The sequence below is a fragment of the Engystomops pustulosus genome, chromosome 2 (genome assembly GCF_040894005.1).
Source record: "Engystomops pustulosus chromosome 2, aEngPut4.maternal, whole genome shotgun sequence".
NCBI classification, from domain to species: Eukaryota; Metazoa; Chordata; class Amphibia; order Anura; family Leptodactylidae; genus Engystomops; species Engystomops pustulosus.
The window spans coordinates 70775331-70796998 of NC_092412.1; the positions used below are offsets into that span (position 1 = coordinate 70775331).

The 21668-nt window shown below is 41.2% G+C and overlaps 1 protein-coding gene across 1 annotated transcript; it reads right to left on the minus strand.

Annotated features, from left to right (window-relative positions):
- Positions 1-2840: 2840 nt before the first annotated feature.
- SERP2 (stress associated endoplasmic reticulum protein family member 2) lies at positions 2841-20819 on the minus strand. Its single transcript, XM_072133040.1, has 3 exons — positions 20578-20819; positions 14794-14866; positions 2841-3484 (listed from the first exon to the last, which is right to left on the minus strand). Exons 1-3 carry the CDS (start codon positions 20659-20661, stop codon positions 3444-3446), a joined length of 198 nt encoding a protein of 65 aa, XP_071989141.1. The 5' UTR covers positions 20662-20819; the 3' UTR covers positions 2841-3443.
- Positions 20820-21668: the final 849 nt, after the last annotated feature.

The window sequence follows — 21668 nt, forward strand, 5'->3', positions numbered from 1 at the left end:
CCTGCCGGACCACCAGGATTCAGCAATCATTACCACAGGGTGGCTGTGCGACATGTAGTAACTCCTGGACATTTTATATACAATAGCCTTTTGTTTCTTTGTGCAAGCCCTCCAGCAGAGGTGGCCATATCCGAGGAAGCCATCTCGTTTCTAAGGGACAATATGGCTACATTTATGAGAAATTATCTTCACACAGAAACATTTTTTTTAATAACGTCTAATTGAAGAAATGTTTATACATGGCAGATTAATGAAACTGAATGTGAGTGCCCAGACGAGAATACCCCTTTAAGTTTTTAAAATGAAATCTGAGCTGATTGGTTGCTGTATGCAACTAGAACACTTTTACTCTTAGACACTTCTGATAAATGGGCCCATTGTTTAAAAATTAGGTGTTTTGCTGAAATGTTCCCTTTAACCCCTAGGCGCACCACGACGTTATACTACGTCCCCGGGGCTAGTTGCTTAGCGCACCGGGACGTAGTATAATGTCCAGCTCCTGGGACCGGCTCACGAACGGAGCCGGTACCAGAAGCAGCGGCTGTCAGCTGTCTATCACAGCTGACACCGCGATTTAACACCCGCAATCGGAGCCGACTCCGATCGCGGGTGTTAACCCCTTACACGCCACGGTCAAGCATGACCGCGGCGTGTAAGGGTCTTCCCCCTATGTATCGGATCCCCCGTGCCGCTTACCGGATATGCATATGAAAGACGGTGATGCTAAAATTAACAACAATTTTGCCAAATTACTTTTTATTCAGTAAAAATGGGAAAAAATAAAAAATATATATAAATGAAGTATTTTTGTAATCGTGGCGACCTATAGAATAAAAATAACATACTATTTTCATGGTATGGTTAACGGCCAAAAAAACACATAAAAATGTTCCTAAAAATTGATGATTTTCATTTCCTCCACCAACAAAGAGTTAATTAAATCTCACCAATTAGCTATAGATGCCCCAAAATTACGTACCAGAAAAGTGCATCTCATGTGGCAAAAGAAATAAGCCCCTATAGGTCCTCAATAAAAAAAAGAAAAAAATTATAGCCTGTACAATGTGACATAGCAAATCTGATCTGGATGGCGCCTCCTTCCCTTCTATGCCCGTCCGTGTGCCCATACAGCAGGTCACCACCACACATGGGGTATCGGTACTCGGCAGAAATTGGGTATCAAACTTTGTGGAGCCTTTTTTCACTTAATCCATTGTAAATGTTTAATTTTCCACCCAAAATGGGTGTATTGTGAAAAAATATTACAATTTGCAAACTGCACCTCCATTTTGTTTTAACCCCTTTAAAACACGTAAAGGGTTAACAAACTTCTTAAAAGTGGTTTTTCATACGTTGAGGGGTGTAGTTTCCACAATGGGGTAATTTATGAGTCTCGCTATTACCGTATATACTCGAGTATAAGCCGACCCGAGTATAAGCCGAGGCCCCTAATTTTACCACAAAAAAACTGGGAAAACCTTTTGACTCGAGTATAAGCCGAGGGTGGGAAATGCATTGGTCACAGCCTCTCCAGTATGTAGCCAGCCAGCCCCTGCCCCAGTGTATATAGCTTGCCAGCCCCTGCCCCAGTGTATATAGCCAGCCAGCCCCTGCCCCTGTGTATATAGCCAGCCAGCCCCTGCCCCAGTGTATATAGCTTGCCAGCCCCTGCCCCAGTGTATATAGCCTGCCAGCCCCTGCCTCAGTGTATATAACCTGCCAGCCCCTGCCCCAGTTTATATAGCCCCCCCTTCCCCGTCGTGCAGCACAACAATACCGGATGGATCGCACAGAAGATCTATGGGTGCCGCCAGAAAGGCGAGTTTTGAGTTATTTATTTTTTTGACTCCAGTATAAGCCGAGTTTGGGTTTTTCAGCACATTTTTTGTGCTGAAAAACTAGGCTTATACTCGAGTATATAAGGTATTTAGGCCTCTCAGTGTCAATTAGAAGTTGAGCAGGTCCATCTAAATACAGGTTTTGGTGATTTTACAAAAAATGTGAAAAATGGCACCCAAATTCTGAGCCTCATAACATTCTAGTAAAATATGTGGAATCTTAAAAAACCATGCCAACATAAAGCAGACATTTGGGAAATGTAAGTTATGAATTTATTTGGGTGCTTTGACTATCTGCATCAAAAGTAGAGAATTTAGAACGTTAAAATTAAAAAAAAATTCAAAATTTTTGCCAAATTTTGTTTTTTTTTTCATAACTAAACGCAAAAGATTTCATCCAAATTTTTAAACTAATTTTAAGTACTATGTGTCACAAGAAAACAGTCTCAAAATTCCCTGGATATCTCATAGCGTTCCCACGCTATAACCACTTATAGTGACACAGGCCAGATTTAAAAAATGGGGCCGCGTCCTTTAGGCCAAAAGAGTCCCGTAGGGGTTAAGGCGTTTAGACAATGATGTAGGGGGTTATCTGTTCTTAGTTTCCAGCTCTGGCAGTTGGTGTAAAGGAAAGTCATTTTGCCAACATGACCAGATATGCATAGTCCAGGTTAAAAAAAAAAGCCATAATCCAATAATGTGATAGGACAATTGAATAATAAACCACCCATACCCCTGTTGTTGTTGTGCTGCACACAACAACAAGTGCATTAGGAAACTTTCCAGTAAACAGCCCAAGAGAGAGTCCCAGCTCTGTGATGTTTACCGCCTGATATAAATATACCATTCTTTCCCTGAGGTGAGACGTCAGACTCACTTCTATGCTGTACAATAAGATGTATTAATATCCACCACAATACCTCATATTTCTATTATATTCTTGGTTGTAATGAACAACAATGTAACCACTTTCTAATATGTAAATAGCAAATAGACATAAAACATCAACAAAACTTTCTTTATTCAAACTCACCAACAATATCACAGAGTATGTTCACATGTTCAGTTCATGAGGCTTTATGATGGTTTTGCTTTTTTTCCCTTAAAGTTGTAGTACAAGGATAACTTTCTATGTAAAACCCTGTGACCGCTCTCGCCCTCCCCTTTAAGGAAGGACAGGACATTTTTAGCATACACTTATAAGATTTTTTTTTTGGCCACAATACCCTAATGCATTACCTTAAAATTCCGGCCACATTATCTTCTTATAATAGAAAGATAAAAACAGAGACTTAATAAATAAATAAATAAATAAATAAATATATATAATAAATAATTACATTAACAAATAAATAATATGGCAACGGTCAACTAATCAGCTGACGCAGGTTTACTAAAGAAATAAGTCCTTCCTTAGAGCACTTGCTGAAGATTGGGCTCATCAAGTTTAGGGTCAGGATCCTCCAACTTTTCCTTCTTCAAGGTAAACTCCGTAGGCACAAAATAATTAATGGGTTCTCAAAAGGTCCACCAACTCACAGCTGTGGCTTTGTCCGCTATGACTGCAAACATAAGGCAAAGGTCCAGACATCCTGCTCTCTCCCATCACATACCCATCCTGATGCTCTGAATAATTTGAAAAATGGCTGAAAGAAAATGGAGAAAAAAAAATCTTCATTATGGACATAAGAGTTGAAGAAAAATAAAATGATGAGGGTGTTATTCAACAGTGATGTTAGCAGTCACATGAAGGACGAACCACAGAGATGTCTGTCCCCTTACTGGTACCATGTGTATCAATGAATATATACAAGCAGTAGTCACGACCCAGCTCTACCTTAACTATTCAGATATAACAAGTACAATTTTTATATTTCATCACATCAGCAGATAATGCACATGACAGGATGCTCTCATTGATGTTTGATTAGTGTCCCTTGTTGTCACCCTCTATTATTGTAAATCGGACCTGGTAAAACAGCTGAGAACATTTACTTGGCGGTTTCTGGATCTCCGGCCTCTCCACGTAAGGATTATCTCAGGAATGCATCTAAACGCCCTCTAATATGCACCATACACCACTGCACTCAACAGCTTCATAGATAAAAATATACCATGAATATTGTGCTGCTCCCCACATAGCATTTTAAAGGAAATCCACCATCACAATCAAGCATGATAAACCAGGAAAACGCACTCATAGTTCCAGGCTGTGACTGTGGTCATCTTATAATAATTCCTTTATTTATATAGCGCACCATATTTTACAGCGCTGCACACAGCTTGCCAAATCTTCTTATATTTGTTAGCTATGGCCTCCTTCTAACTAAAATCAGCTTTATAAGTTATGCTAATTAGTCTGAAGGGTTGGGGTGTAACCAGAGCCCCTCTGTGCTGCAGATTCACAAACTGTAAAGGCTATATTCACACTGCCGTTGCCCGCCCGTACCGTAGCGGGCAACGGCAGTGTACGGGGAGAGGAGGAGGAGGTGAGCGCAGCTCACCCCCGCCCCTCTCCATAGGAAGTAATGGCGCATGGCGCCGTACTACGGACAAACATAGGACAGGTCCTATCTTTTTCCGGGTACGGAGCGGTACGGTGCCGCACGTGTGCTGCACCGTACCGCTCCCGTAGGGCGCCGTGCGCACATTGACGTCTATGGAGGACGTATATCGGCCGTATATACGTCGGCCGTATATACGTGAATGTAGCCTTACAGTTTACAAGGAGCACTTCCTCCCACCTACTGCATGAAACCTCTTCTGTTGCAGTGAGATTACATCAGATAGAGGGAGGGGAAAGTGCTTAGGGAGCAGGGGAGGGGGAGACAGTGAAACAGATTGTAAAGTCTGGAGTACAGAGAGGCTCTGGTAACAACCCAAGAGAGCCCTTCAGGCTCACTAGCATAATTTTAAACGTTGATTTTAGAAGGAAGGTGACCATAGATAACAATGCTAAAAAGATTGGCACAGTCACAGTGCCTGTATCTATGAGTGCGTGTCCCTGTTTTATCGGGCTTGATTTTGATGGTAGATTTCCTATTAAGGGCTCTCTATTTGATAAGATGTTTAGTCAACAGATTAAAGGGAATCAGTCACCATGATTTACCTACACAAACTAACTGCTATGTAGAGCAATACCCACACATGCTACACATACCAGTGTTTTATTGTTCAACTGCTCCTTCCATGCCATTACTTTACTATAGAAATATGTAAATTAGGCTGAGGTGCTTTGGCCGAGCCCATCAGGAGTGAGATGAAGGGAGAAATAAGAGAGAGGAAGCTGGGCGGTGAAGTGTAGCATGAGGTTAATGCTGTGTAGTTAGATCCCTGAGATGCTAATGCCCTTAAAATCAATATAGCCGCATTTGCATATTTCAAAGGTGAGTTTTTGTATGGAAAGAGCAGCTGGAATATAAAAAGAAAATATATGGCTGACATGTGTGGACGTAGTCCTACATAACATAGCAGCTCGTTCAAGTAGGTAAATTGCGGTAATAAATTCCCTTTAAGAAAAGTATTTCTATATAACATATAATGCAATGTTTTCTCTTTGTCTATTTTTTCCATCATATGCCCTTCTCTCTCCTGTTTACCTCATTTTTAGAAACAGCGAGGCAGGCTTGGCAGCTTGCCAATCTACAATTCCCTTATGTCCCCTGATATCTCCCCTCCCTTCCTCCCCTCCACACTCAGGAGCACATAACCTAGATGGAGACACAGCCCAGAGACTACTGGCAATGTGCACATACTTATATATATCCAGCACTCAAGGACAGTATCAAGCTAAACGCAACAATAACAATGAGGAAAAAATACATTTTTTTGTGAAAAACCAAGTATGTTGAGAAAATGTATAACTTTGCAGGACTTAAAATGCAGTAATCAGATGTCTGATAAGTCATGACTAGTGTCGTCCAGTCTAATAAGTGGGAACTGCATACTAGGTCAACTTTCAGCATAGTTTTGTGTTATCCTGCAGACGTTTGCGGACCATGAACGTAGTATAACTTGTTCAGAGAAGCTGTAATGTGACCTGGCATATGATGTCATGTACAAGCTTACTCAACATGCAAACATCACATGGCAGCAGTTTTATAGGTAGCTCTCAATAATCTGTATGAAATCATGGGTGGCCGCATCATAGGATACAGGAAGTCATTTCACCTAGACATAAATCACAGCCTACCACTCTACATTCATTTCTACTTATGTTGGTAGGATGTTGTCACAGGGACGTGTAGATTCTTCAGAACGGTTGATCTATCTTGGGTGCAGGAAGGTAATACGCCTTGAAAACTGATGCTGAGTTTCATATTTCAATAGTTTCATATTTTTTCTATTTATGACTGTAACAGTCGTTAAATAATGAATAATCTCCTGTGGCAGTTTATTAAAGAGAGACCGGCCCATCCTCAAGCATTATAATCTATTGGCAACCGGTTGTAGAGAAATGCACTGTGATTTCAAGAAAATGCTGTCTATGTTGCTATATATTTATATATTTTTATCCAGGGAGTGTCCTTAGCACCGGAGCACTGCCCCTCCTGCCTGGACCATCTCCATTAGATTAAGTGTTTTGAGAAGCGTGGGGTAAAACTGTAAGAGGGAAGTTATTTAGGCAGGAATAACAGTACTCCAGGCACTGAGGACATGACCATGGTGCAACAACTGCCTCATTAGCATACACAATAACCTGGGAATATTTTAGCACAGTTATAATGGATACAAATAATAAAGATATTGTTGAAATTACACTACATTTCTGTACGACACACTGCCAGCAGATTATAATGCTTAGTGGAGGTGGCAGACTCCCTCTAACTCCTCAATGACCACCGACCATCGACTTTTACAGCAGTCATAAAGGGCACTTCTTCTGATGTAACGTCTTTCTAGGGCGCTGCGTCAGAAGACGATTGCTGGACATTGGGTCCTGCTGGTGCCAGGACTGGGCTGTGTGTAAACCCTTAAGGAGCTGCAGAGTTGTGCGCTTCATCTGCCACCAATCCGCACCCCGCACTAATGGTGTCGCACTGAAGCACATGGGCCAGTGAAAGACCCTGACTGGCAAATTTTATGGGACCCCCATGCACATTAGTTTCCTGTCTTATTCTACTACAGCATATACAGTATAAAAGCATATGTTTACGACAATCACAGTACCAAGGCTTTAAAGAGATTGTGGCTTCCGCAAGCTTCTAGAGTTTTGATGTGATGTTTAGTGTAGACAAACAGTAATATAACAAGACCTGTTACACAGAAGCTCCTGCAATATCATTTAAATCCTGCCAAAAAGTGAAATAATTGGATAACAATAAATAATTTATACCTTGTATCAGGGTGGGTTTCTTTGACTATGGACCCCCTATCCTGTCATGGCCCCTGACTGCTATCACAGTCACATTTTTTAAATCATCCATCACACAAAATTATATTACCGTAATCACAATAAAAAAACTTTATGAACCCCAAATGTTTAGAAAATAAAAGTTTTGGTCTTCACACAGCCACATTAAAAAATGCCGAAAGTTATGAAGGTGGTGATGCAAAATGTTTTTTTCATTATGCAAAATTATTTAAGGTCAGTTAAAAAAAATACAAATTTGGCATTGCTGTATGCATATTGACACAGAAAAATAGTTATTTAGGTTCGATGCTACAAAGTGTTATACAGGCAGTCCACGGGTTACGTTCAAGATAGGCTCCATAGGTTTGTTCTTAAGTTGAATTTGTATGTCGAAACTATATATTTTATATATAGCGTATATATTTCGGGTATTCAATACCAGTATCAATCCTCAGAGTTGGCTATGTACGACAGGCTTATACAAATGTGGAGGTAACAGATGCAATGTGTGCATATATGCAGCTAACAGAACGTTAGAATTTAAAACCGATACCAACATAAGCAGGAAAATAAAAACCTTCATTAATTGCGATACGCAATATGTAGTGTATATTATTCAATGCACCTGCTGTTCTGTCATTTATGTTGCTTGCACAATACAGAAATTAAAAACAAGGATAGCTCAGCACCTCACGAGTATTAGAAATGATGACTCCAATGCTTCAGGAGCCACTAAACATTTTATAGATATGCATAATAAAAATCTTTCCAGCTTTCGTTTTTTTTGGCATTGAACATATTAATAGACCACTTAGAGGAGGAAACTGGAGGAAAGTCCTCCTAAGAAGGGAGCCGTTCTGGATTCTTGCCCTTAACTACAGGTATCCCCACGGCATGAACTCTAAAAATGATTTAGCGTACATTTATTGAAGTCTAACATGTATAAAATGTCTCTATATGCTTTATTTTCTGTATTTTGTATTCAGAAATATATACAAAAAATGAGTGGATTTGACTACGTTTACGAAACCGGATGTGACGTTAGAAGCGTTTGATTGCTCAGGTGTACCATAGTGTTTAAAGTGCTGTTTTTAACTTTGTTACATTATACCATGATTAAGGCTCCGCAGTGAGCTGAAACGTGTAGGTTTCTGCCTTTATAACCTGCACCGTTTATGCACATGATGTGTGCTATTTTAATGGATACCCAATAAAGCGATTTTGGATTTTACACAATAGTGCTCCTGCTATCTCCATTTTTCCTTGGATTCGCTCTGCATGCCAGACGCCGTTGCAGCACCAACCTGGAGAACCCCGACACATAGACCAGCCAAGGGAATGTGAGTGCGCTTTTTAATATTGATTTATATATATTTTATAATTGTAGATCCAGAAAAAAAATTTTTTTGCCCCAGTGACAATGGGAGTTTTACATTTTTTAGCTGTAATGATACCTAGGATTATCAATAAAGCTTCATTACAGACATTTTACAGCTGATTATTGCAGCCTGGGACTATAAAAAAGCATCCATAGAGCTTCACCAGAGGTCACAGTGGGCAGAGGGGTCTTTAACTAGGGGTCGTCCGTAAGTCGGGTGTCCTTAAGTAGGGGACCGCCTGTACTGTATGCTTGTGTGTATATGGAGTATGTGTGTGCATTTGTAAAGCGCTGCAGAATTTTTTATATTTGCAATATAAAAAAAGATTATTATTATATGCCGTATATACTATATGTATGTGTGTATATGCTGTATGTATACTGTACGTAATATGTGGGTATATAGTGTGTTTATACTGAATGTATGTGTATATATGGCGAGTGTATACTGTATGTATAAGTATGTAATATATACTATATGTATGTGTATAGTGTGTACTATACAGGTTGTGTGAAAATTTCATGTGTAAATGGGTATATGGAAGTGTATATAGTGTATAAATTTGTAAAAATTTGTTAAAACTTGTATAAGTGTATACATGTTTGTATGTGTATCACAATTTCTGTGTGTATATAAATGTGTGAATATATGTGTATATAGTGTATACATGTGTCTATACAAATATATATATTCTTTTTGTTAAAGGGGTTTTCCCACAAAAAAAAGTTAGGCCCGATCCAAGGGATAGGGCCTAAGTTGCTGATCAGTGGGGGTCTCAGTGCTGAGACCCCCACAGATTGCGAAAACAAGGGGTCAGTCGGACTAATAAAGCACTGATCTCCGTCAGCTCCATAGAGATTAATGGATCAGAATGGTTATGCACGTCTGTCTGACGGAGCGACAAGAGGCCCGACGGATTCCTCGTTCTCACCATCTGTGGGGGTCTCAGCACTGAGACCCCCACTGATCAGCAAGTTAGGCCCTATCTACGGGATAAGGCCTAACTTTAGTTCGTGGGAAAACCCCTTTAACAGGAAGGGGTGCCCAATGCAGAAATCTGCTATGGGGCCCAGCCTTTTCTAGTTACGCCACTGAGTAATGCCTAGAATCTCAAAATACCTGTAACTCCTGCATCTGCAATGTACACATTTAAAAGGGTTGTCCACTTTCAGCAAATAATTGATATTGTTTTAGTAAGGAAAAGCTATACAATTTTCCAATATACTTTCTGTATCAATTCCTCACCATTTTCTAGATCTCTGCTTGCTTTGCTTTCATAGAAAGTTTACTTCCAGTAGATATAATCTGCCCATGTGATGAGATAGACATGCAGGTGCACAAGCCTTTATTATTACAAAACTCCTATAACTCTCAGTGATAATAACGGCTCACGCACCTGCATATCCATCACATCACCATACACTGGAAGTAAATAGAACAGCTTTCTATAGGAGTACAGCAAGCAGAGATCTTGAAAATCATGAGGAATTCATACAGAAAGTATAATGAAAAATTGTATAACTTTTCATTACACAAATAATATCAATTATTTACTGAAAGTGGGAACCTCTTTAATTACCGTAGAAACTTATACATAAGCTATTTTGTGTTAAAAAAAAGCCCCACTCAGCTTATGCTGAATCTATATTTATATAAAAAACTTAGTACTTACCTCTGGCGTTCCCTGCAGCTTGTCTTCTCCCCATGTCTCCGTATTCCCAGCAGCATTGGCAGAGGTGTGTCTATGTACTCTGCCCACACAAACACTATTACATCAAGTGTAGGTGCAGCCACAAGGAGAAGAGGAAGCTGGAGGCGAGAACATTTACTATTTTTAAGAGGGCTCTGCAGGACATTTTATTATTAAGGATGGGGGGGGGCTCTACTGGACATTTTATTAGTAAAAGACTAATGTAGGATCAGAGAGTTGTCAACTATAAACTATAACTCCACTATTATAAAAATACTTCCAATCTTTATTTATGCACAATATGGCATACATCAAAAACCACTTAAACATACAATAAAATCCACAGAAACAAAAAGTGTGGTGGTGGCCAATCAGTCACAATTCATATACATCCATTATAAGTTTAAGTGATAACTTTACCCACACGGGCGTTGCATAGTGAACAGATACTTGGAAAAAGTAATTAGCCTCAGACCACCACCACAGCACCCTGACGTACGTTTCACCGTCACTTCCTCATGTGTCTTCTTTTAGCTTCTTAGGACATCGTTTTCCAAAAAAAGGATTTAATAATTATGCAAATGAGCCTGAAAGACTCCCGGCTCTATTGGTGTCAATGGACCCTGGAGCCGCTCGGGCTTATTTGCATAATTTTTAAACCTTTATTTTTTTGTAAAAACAAGAGCTTAAGAAGCTAAAAGGAAAGTATATCCTACCAGAGGGCCATACACCAGCATGTAAGTGTACTTGGTTTAAAATCCTTCTTACTGGTTTTGTGGGGTTTTCCCACAAAAGATAATTCTCAAATCTCAATCCCCTAGTGATGTTAACACAATAGAGATCATTTAACCCCTTACAATTTTACTCAGTGTTATTGCTGTCTTAGCTCCTATTACTCCCTAGGCTGCTCAGTACAAAATCCTAGGCTATGGGCAGGGACACTCTAAGCAGACAGGGTTTTTATACACTTTCATCTGGCTTCTGACATTGTACTAACACACTGACACATAGAAGGAGTGATGAGACAGATCACAGATGCATTAGATGCCTATAACACAGCGGCTGACAGACACAGGCTGACAGACTTTTACACTGTTACACTTTTAGCTCTGCTACATCTCACAGATATGTGCCTGCCTCCCCTTCCCCCAGATCACTTATTTCCTTGTAGTTTGTAATTTGCAGCCTCTCTCTCTGCTCATGTTCTCCTGGCAGGAAATAATCAATGAGTACCATGCAGGCACGGCAGGGGGCATGGCTACAGACACACGGCAGCATACCTCCCAACATTTCCAGAACTCCCCCTAAGCCACACCCCTAATCACGCCCCAAATTTTTATTACTAATAATCATCTTCATAATAATAAAAAAAAATTTGCTCAGTTTGGGATTTGAACTCCAGACTCTACACTCTACTTGCAACAGAGATGGAGCCTCTATCCACTAGACCAGTGGTGATGAACCTATGGCACTGGTGCCAGAAGTGGCACTCTGAGCCATTTCTGTGGGCACTCAGACCATTGCCCCCAGTTCACCAAATATGACCAAATCCACCAAATCTTCCTGCAGTCCCAGGCAACTTAAGAGATGCTGTTGACAGAACTGCAATATCTTTGGAGGTCCTCCTGCTGGACCCACCATTCTTCCTCTGCAGAGAGACCCTGGAAAGAAGCTATAATGAGAGTATGAATTTTCCCTCCTTCTTTCATTTGTATTGGTGGCCTCAGCGGGCTTATACGATTTAAAGATGTGGAAGAACAGGTAGCAATAAGCTATTGCTTAAAAAGCCATGTAGGCACTTCAGGGTAAAAAAGCGGATTTATCTTGTAGTTTGGGCACTCGGTCTCTAAAAGGTTCACCATCACTATAGGCCCAGTGGTTATTGATGGGAGGATTTTATGTGACTAAGGCTACACGGACGTATGAAAATGGCCGCATCCGTACCGTTTTTTTATGGGTTACATTCGGCAACATTCATTTCAGTGGACAATACGTCCAACCATTTATATTGCCGTTTTCGACACTGTAGCGTACCGTACCGTGTACTAGCCGAATAAAAATATAGAGCATGTCCTATTTTCTCCCGTATTTCAGTTCTGTATGCCCAAGAAGCCTATGGGGACGTATAAAATACGGGTTACTTACATGCTGCGGATGAAAAACATCACGTATATACAGGCTCATACGGCCCGTGAATATGGGACTGGAGAAATCATACGGTCGTGTGAATGTAGCCTAAGTCTTTTACTGTTACACAGTGGCACAGGCTCCATGCACTGGTGTATTGAGATACATCTTCTCAGAGATTACTATTGTAATTATCGAGACTATAATCTCAATAGTAATAATCTCAATTGTAATAATCTCAATTGTAATAATCTCAATCATTTTAATAATAATAATCATCTCAATAATAATCTCAATAATAATCTCTGAGAAGATCCCTCTGTATATATCAGTGTGTCACAATGTAACAGTGAAACTCTTAGTTACAAAAAATCCTCTCACTGAAATCCGCAGAGCTTATAGCCTAGTGCAGTGATGGCTAACCTATGGCACTGGTGCCAGAGGTGGCACTCAGAGCCCTTTCTGTGGGCACCCAGGCCATCACCAGAGATGACTCCAGGTAACTTCCTGCAGCCCCAGACAGCCCAGGACTTGCTGTGTACAGAGCTATTTTAAAGTGACAGCTGTACCTGGGACTATTTTCTGCATTATTGGTGTCCTCAGGGGGCTGGTATCAATGAAAACTGTGACAGAGAAGGGAGTATAAATCACAAATTAAATTTCTGTGTTGGCACTTTGCGATAAATAAGCGGGTCTTTCTTGTAGTTTGGGCACTCAGTCTCTAAAAGGTTCACCATCGCTGGCCTAGTGGGTAAAGGCTCCTATCACTATTGCAGAGGGTCTGGAGTTTGAATCCTGGCCTGGGCATAAATTTATTTAAATAAAAGTTTGTGTATGGGGAAGCCCTAGGAGACCATATATGGACAGATGCTGATCTGAACCTGATGACGTGATCTCTGCTCTCCACTAACCCGACACATCTCTCAAAAGGATTCCCTGCCCGATGTCTACTCTGGGGAACCCTAAGAGATGTGACCATATATGGATAGAGATCTGAACCTGATGACGTGGTCCCTGCTCTCCGCTAACCCGACACTTCTTTCAAAAGGATTCCCTGCCGATGTCTGTAGAAGCTATTCAGTATAGCAGGTTCTGGATATGAAAGTATTTACTATGCGGGACACAGAGCCGGGACAACCCCAGCAAGTGCAGGACCTGGAGGGAAAATCTGGGACAATCTCACAGCTGCCCATGACGCGGGGCAGAGGTAAGAAAAACGGGACTGTCCCAGCGAAACCGGGACGGTTGGGAGCTATGCGGCAGAGATAGACAGAAATCTCAGCTGCACAATCTTAGGCAGAAATCCAAGAAGTCAGAGGGTAGTGTCTAGGGGCAACTGAAATTGTGTACAGCAGGGCAGAATTTTGTTAATAACAGGTGAATTAGAGACTGTTATTTTGTTATCATGAGTACATATAAGAAACCTGTTTTCATGGGTATACCCCTTTAAGGGGAAGGGGTTCTGATGGACATTTTATTAAAAGGGGGCTCTACCGGACATTTTATTATTGAGAGGGCTCCTGCTGGACATTTCATTAATGAGGGGGCTGCCTCATTTTTTTTTAATGAGGGACAGCTACTGGAGATTTTAGGGACTGCCTTTTCCCCCCTAGGTTTATAATCAAGTCAAGATGTTTTCCCAGTTATTAATGGTATAAATTAGGTACCAAATGAGATAGCAGCAGTGAAATTATTGTTTGGTCAACAACTATCTTGTCTGACCTTTCATACAGATGCACACTTGGCCACTGTAGAGGACCCATACAAATTAGAATAAGTTTAGCTGGCACAGTTGTTATGTACATGGGTATATGTGCAGAAATATCCTCTCATCTGTAAACTACAACAATGCACAATTTATTTATTTTTCTATTTATGTCATCTTTTGTCTTGGCTGCACGTCTGCTGTTGAAGTTTGAGAAAAAGATCAATGTGGATATGTTCCCAAAGTTCTTTACAGAACATTTCTAATCCTCCTATTTGGTAAAAGTTAACCCCAAAATATCAATTTGAGGTCATGTCATACACTGCAAAAGATTCAATTAAAATTCTGTAAAGAATGCACAAGATTACAGGCACTGAGCACAGAAAGTTTAAATATTTTAAATATTTTACACATAAAAGAAAACTCAATACCAAAAGTGTGTATGTCAACTGGTAAAAATCAACAAGATAATAGCTAGCAATAATTAAAAGAGAGGCAAAAGAGTGCCCGTCATAATCAGATTTCTGTAGTTACATGTATAAACTCGATGACCAATAGTTGAAAGGATCCAACGTTCTATATACAGCTAACGTGCCACATGGGCACAAAAATACAATACTATTACTGGAAAGACAAATTCCACTGACAGCTAATTTTACAATGGATTTTTACAATAATCTGTATTTGCTTAATGTTCATACCTGATCCACAGACAACAAAAACAAACAGTGCCAGTAGCCAAGGTCCTACAGGATATTTCTCTTCTTGTGGTCTCTAAAATGTGGAAAAAAGAATTTCATTTTAAGTGTAAAATTTTCTTTATCTGTCTGTCCAAAAAAACACAAACATACAAAATCTTGAAGATTTACTATACTACATCATATACTAGATGTATGAATTAGTATGTACCCCAGAAATGAGTAAGTAAATAGAAAACTATGCGTCTTCTTCCGTCGTGTTGTTTATTGTATTAAACCATTTTATGACACTGGGAACAATGGGTCATAACCTGTAAGGCCTAGTATCGATCCAGTGCTCAGCTGCACCTGGAAGGACAAAGTTGCAGGAGACTTACGAGAAGATTATTGATTTTTCTATTTTCAAAAAAAACCCTAAGCATTATTTTTTAATTTTTTTTTTACTGGAAACCCCCTTAATCTCCAGTCCTTACCCAACCAGCTTGTGCTTCAGGTTCTTAATGCTATTAGTACATTGAAACTGGTGTGCTCACTATGGCCACTATGGCCACTCACTAGGTATGAAGCCAGGATTTACTAAAAGAATTGCCCTAATCCCTGAATGGCTCTTTTCCATGGTTGCAATTTTTTTAATATTAACAATGTTAACATTTAACAATTTAATTAACATTAACAATTTAATTTTTTTAACTATTTGTAAAATTATATGGAACTCACATGATGTGAGTCCAATGATAATAATGGAGTTCTGCATATTAAATTTCATTGCATTGCTCTTCCTCCATTTTCCTGATTGACAGGTCTCACTGCTAGGACATGCTGCTCTATGGAACTAATACTTAGGGACCGTCTGCCAATTTTCAACTACATATACAGCTCTGTTTACTTATTATCAGGGGTAGAAAAACCTGTGTTAGATGTTTTACTCCGTGTCTTGCTGGAATGTTGACCAGTCACAACTAGGGTCCTTTACCCAATATCATTTTCTACACTCAGTAACATTAAAGAGGACCTGTCAGCTAAATAAAACAATCTAGCTGCACATACTAAAGGAAGAATCTTCCTAGCCCTCCCCCAGTTATTGCACTTTTTCATTTCTAGCTTTATCGGAACATACCGAAAAGCTGTGAAACACTTAGGCATGTAGGTCAATCGATGGACATAGCTTCCAGCGGAGACTTGATGCTGCAGTTACCGACTCCTCAGACGGCCTCAGACTAAGACAAAGCTAGGTCTGTCAATCATACCACTACGTACCACAGTGTTTTGCAGCTTTTTGGTATGTTCTTATAAAGCTAGAAATTTAACAGTGTGATAACTTGGGGAGGACTAGGGAGATCCTTCCTTTAGTATGTGCAGCTAGATAGTTTTTTTGAGCTGACAGATCCTCTTTAACATCTACGACATGTATGTATCTGATCACATGAAATCACAGCATTACTCCATGGAGGATGGGGAGTAGTAGAAGTCCACAGAGTCAAGCTGTGATTTCATGTGAACAGATACATACAGTAGAGGCGGTCCCCTACTTAAGAACACCCGATTTATAGACGACCCCTAGTTACAAACAGACCTCTGGATATTGGTAATTTACTGTTCTTTAGCCCTAGGTTACAACGAATAGCTGTAACAGTTATCTAAGGTGTCTGTAATGAAGCTTTATTGTTAATCCTGGTTCTTATGACAACCCAACTTTTTTAAAATCCAATTGTCACAAAGATCGAAAAAATTCTGTCTGGTCGTGAAGAACCTTAGATGGCCTCACCCTGACATGAAGTGCTGAATGGTAGGAGGCATATGGCACAGGGAAGAGTAGATGGGAGGGGATGGTTGATCAGGACACACCCCATCTGATGCCAAGTTAGATAACATAAAGTGGATTTTATGGTGATGTGAAGGAAACTATTTTTAGCTAAAAGAAGGGTGTCATTTAGTTAATAGGACTATATGGGAACCTGTCACTAGCTGTATTTGTGAAAAATGTGAGGACCTGCCACCCTGTATTAACCCTCTAGGACAGTGATGGTGAACCTTTTGGAGACCGAGTGCCCAAACTACAACAAAAACCCACTTATTTACCCTGATGTGCCAATGTACCATTTTAAGCAGTAACTTATTGCTACCTGTTCTTCCACTTCTTTAATTGTATCGGCCGCCTGAGGCCACCAATACATTTGAAAGAAGGGCAATTTCAGACTATCATTGTAGCTTCTCTCCAGGGTCTCTCTGTTTAGGAAGAATGGAGGGTCCAGCATGAGGACCTCCAAAGATAATGCACTTCTTTTAACAACTTCTCACTTTTCAAGCAGTTCCAAACAGTCAATGAAGTGTCGCTGTAACTGAGCGCAGCTTCTCATAAGTTGCCAAGGACTGCAGGAAGATTTAATGGATTTGGTCCTGTTTGGTGAACTCTGTCCTAGGCTGATGGCCTGAGTGCCCACAGAAAGGGCTCTGAGTGCCACCTCTGGCACCAGTGCCATAGGTTCGCCATCACTGCTCTAGGAGCTTCCACATCATGTACTGTATGTATCTGATCACATGAAATCACAGCTTGACTCTGTGGACTTTTAATACTCCCCATCCTCCATGGAGGTATGCCGAAGACCTCATAAACACAAATGCGTGCTCTTTGCAGGTCACATAGAAGGGAATGTGACCAACTGCAAAATTATTCTGCATGAGTATAAATGAACGAGAGAGTTAGGTCATATTAGTCTTCTCATATTTTCTCCTTATACAATTTGTATCTGATAGACCAGTGTCTTTAATCCACATGATCCACCAAGATTAACAATTTGACATATAAAATTCAGTGGGGTAATTTATTGTATGTTGATGATGTATGCAGCCACGTCGGATGGATCAGGAGCTGGTTGGCTGCGCTGTTGTACAATTCTATGCCATGCCCTGTCTGGCATACAATTACACTGAAACCTGTGCTTGAATGGGCGCAGGCTATAGACAATGCCCTGTGCTGCCCCACTCCGGCCCTTCATGCCTTCTCCAAGTCCCCCAAAGACTTTTATTTACTTGAGAAATTCTTATATAATGACACCATTTTCTTTATGTCTTTCTGGTCATATGATGCATCAGTAGTTACAAACCCCACCAAGAAGCAAACAACATGTATTATAAGCAAAACACAAATCTGACTCATTATAGTGACATAAACAAAACTAGAAACTACTTTTATACAATAACAAGATAAAATTGTTTACTGAAAAAGTACCGGGAAAGGACCACAGAAGTTTACCACAATATTCGCTAGGCTAAGATCTCACTACTGTCACCACTTCAATTTATGAGCTCTTTTATTGGAGCAGAAAGATTAAAAAAAAACAAAAGAGCCCAACATGAGTAAAAAAAATAGGCACCAACACTGCCAAAAAAGTATAATGGGATCTGCCTGCAGTTACTACATTTGGAAACAGCTCTTAGATATGTAACATCACATTGCAGAGTCTAAAGAAGTAGGTGATGCACCAGTGAGCATAAAAGTCAATAACCAAATAAGCATTATCAACAATGAGTAACATTCATAATATTGAAAGGAGATGATAGATACTGATAGTACTGTACATACAGTTACAACAGTTTTCCTACTCACTTGGCATGAGTGCCTTATTGTTACTCCAATATTCTATGGTAGTTATGTAATCATTGTTTTACAAGCTGTTACATGCTGTACCTTCTGCTAAATAAGGTATAACGTCACCTCCAAAATCATTGAGTTTTGACCCCACAAAGCTGCAGTGGGAGGGTCGTGTGTTCACACCTGCAGTTTTTAAGAAGCAATTTTCGATTTCCAAATCAGGAGTGGAGTGAAAAACAGAGGAGGAGTATCACCTATTGTGATCCACACCTGCGATTGTCTGAAAAACTGAACACACCCCTAGGTAGCCACCCCGGAGAGCTGTGCAACCTTACCTTTGTGTGTCTTGTAAGTAGCGGCAAGAATGTGAAAAATGGCTTTATATTCTGGGATTGTAGCAGGACTTGGTGCCCTGGATACACTCCTATGTAATATCATAGCACAGCCCCTCTGCTTTGTTAAATGGGTATTCTCATCTGGGCATTGACATTTAATTGAATGTATCTGTCATATATAAACATTTCTTCAATTGAATGTTATTGAAAAAATGTACGTGTTAAGATAATTTCCTATAAATGTAGCCATGTTATCCCTTAGAAATAAGATAGCTGTCCTTGGATATGACCACTGCTGCTGGAGTGATTGCACATAGAAACAAATGATTTTTGCATATGAAATGTCCCGGAGTTACTGCATGTCCAATAGCCATCCTGTGGTATTGAACATTGAATACAGGTGGTGAGGAAGGACTAAATAGTTCATGTGTGGCCACCACTGCCTGAGTTTAGGGGTGGTCTTATCCAAGCACAACTGTCATCTGTTTCTAAGGGACAACATGGCAACAAATTTTCACAGCTAATTCCTTGAAACATATGTAAAAAACTGATCACACCAGGACGGCATACAAATGCTGTCTGTTTTTTCCTCACACACCCATTTATTTCTGTGAAAGTTGATGCAAAAATCAGATCACAGTGGTGGAGGCCACTCATTGGCTGAAACTGCTCCCGTGCCCCTATGAAAGCGATGAGATGCTGGAACCGGTAGCCATAGCATATGTTCTTATTTTATCTTACCCCAGGCCCATACTCCTGAAAATACCTTTGAGGCTGCATTCACACTAACGCAAGGGGGACGTATAAACAGCCAACGTATATACGGCCGATATACGTACCCCATAGACGGCAATGGGCACGCGGCGCCCTACGGGAGCGGTACGGTGAAGCACACGTGCGGCACCGTACCGCTCCATACCCCGTGAAAAAATAGGACATGTCCTATTTTTTCACGGCATACAGCGCCATGCATCCCTATGGAGAGGGGCGGGGTGAGCAGCGCTCTACCCCTCCTCCTCTCCCCGAGCACTACCGTGTGCCCGCCGTGCTACAGTACGGCGGGCAACGTTAGTGTGAATGCAGCCTAAATGTGAGTTCACATTTAACATAACCAAAACCTACATGTGTTACAGAATTTGGATGAAGATTTCCATTGGAATGGTGATGCTTTGCATTCTGTAGCATTCTATAGTGAATCTGCATCCAGATTCTGTAGGGAATACTGATATTGCACCATAAAATTACCCCACAATATAATGCACCCGGGTCAGTCAGGTGTGTCTTTAATACGGGTGAATTTTTGCATCTGTAGAATAGCTCCACTGTCCAGACCTTCTATGGTTAAGCTGAACTGTATCCTGATCCCCATCAGAGGCCATAATGTGGGCACATGCTTGTTCCAGGCCCAATGCTGAATGGGCAACAATGATATTTTATGTTCCAATGATTGATACCTTATGTGTGGATGGAGCGACAATAGATGGGCATTGCTCCCATGAGGCACACATACATACATTGTTTCTGTAATGGATCCACCTCCTACAGCTGTGGGAATGAATGTGCACTGTATGAGGAGTGAGGGACCTGTAGCTCTCTGGCTGCTGTAGAACTACAAGTCCCAGCACAGCTAATGGTGAGACAGCAGCTGCAGGGTGAGTGCACATCTGGCCAGACATGTGATGGCAGCTCAGTCATCCTGCTGCTGCACACAGCTCTCCACATCCATGACAGCAGGAGCAGCATGCGGTAACGCAGCACACCCCCCGGTGCTGTGACCCGCAGACACAATGCACACAAAGGCTGCCCACCACACACACACACAGGGTGCCCCCACATCACGTCACATGACGTTCTCCTCACCAGGGTCTTGGCTACGTTTCCCCTCTGTGTAATATTTTTGCTGTGTTTTTCGTTAGCCATCTTGATCCTCTGCTTGGCCACCATAGTCTCTGCGGGTAGCGAGGCCGGCTCGTGTACAGGTAACGGACGTGCTGCTCAACAGTGCCGGAGCCGGAGCGATTCCTGGAGACCGCGCGGCGGAGCGCCCCCTGCCGCCAGATGCGTCACAGTGCACATAGGGGAGAACTAGCGTGTTACCACAGGTAGTGCGTGCACCTGAGGTAGTCATGTACTGCACAATTACCACATGCCACACATAGTGCCCCCTATGTGCCAGACATAGTGCCTTTATACAGCAGGTTGTGTCCATTGTCCCCATCAGGGCCGCCATCACAGGGGCAATACTGGTACTGCAGTCACAGGCTCATCCAGACAGGGGGCTCGGGAGTCTCCCCATTATAAGGTGTATGGGGTGGGATAGAGCCAGGTCTTCTTCTCTTCAGTTTCCCCAACCTATTACATCCGTTTTGGGAAACCGAGGCCTCATCCATATAACACCTCCAAGGCTCATTTCACACTTGCCTTTGGCAGGTTCCGTACCCTCTTCCATTATAAAATAGCTGAAACAATTACAATTAACAGAATTGTAATGGAAGGTGACCGTCCCTACTACATTAAAGTCACTGGGGAACGGAAGGTCCTTGTAAGGTAGAAGAAGAGAATGAAAGAAAATCCTAAACTTTGTCAGTGCTGGTATTTTCCACAAGCTCAAAATTCCCCAGCATCTCCTCTGTACTGCCTGGACATGGTGGGCATTGCTACTATCACAGGCCTGTGCCAGGGTATGGTAAATCTCTCCCCTAGATGTGCTAGTTACAGTAACGATACAGTATGTACGGTATTTTCAGAACTTGCTTTAAATATACACACCTACCTGCTTTAGCTCGCTAACTTCCAGGATGATTAATGCAAGTGAGCAGCAGTAGGTGTCTTTTAGGAGACAACTCCTAGTATGCCATTTTCTCTATGCTCTAATGACAGCGCTTGTGCACACCAAAAAGTGTTCAGATCATGGGCACAAATAATGGGAGTGTGACCCCTTGTTTGTGGCC

Bases quoted from the DNA above. Each gene is read 5' to 3' on its own strand.
- SERP2 (XM_072133040.1), bottom strand. From the start codon at position 20,661: ATGGTGGCCAAGCAGAGGATCAAGATGGCTAACGAAAAACACAGCAAA. The intron at 14,867-20,577 runs GTGAGGAGAACG...TCCACATTTTAG, and splicing joins GAAACGTAGCCAAGACCCTG to AGACCACAAGAAGAGAAATA. The intron at 3,485-14,793 runs GTATGAACATTA...ATTTTCTTTCAG, and splicing joins TTTTGTTGTCTGTGGATCAG to CCATTTTTCAAATTATTCAG.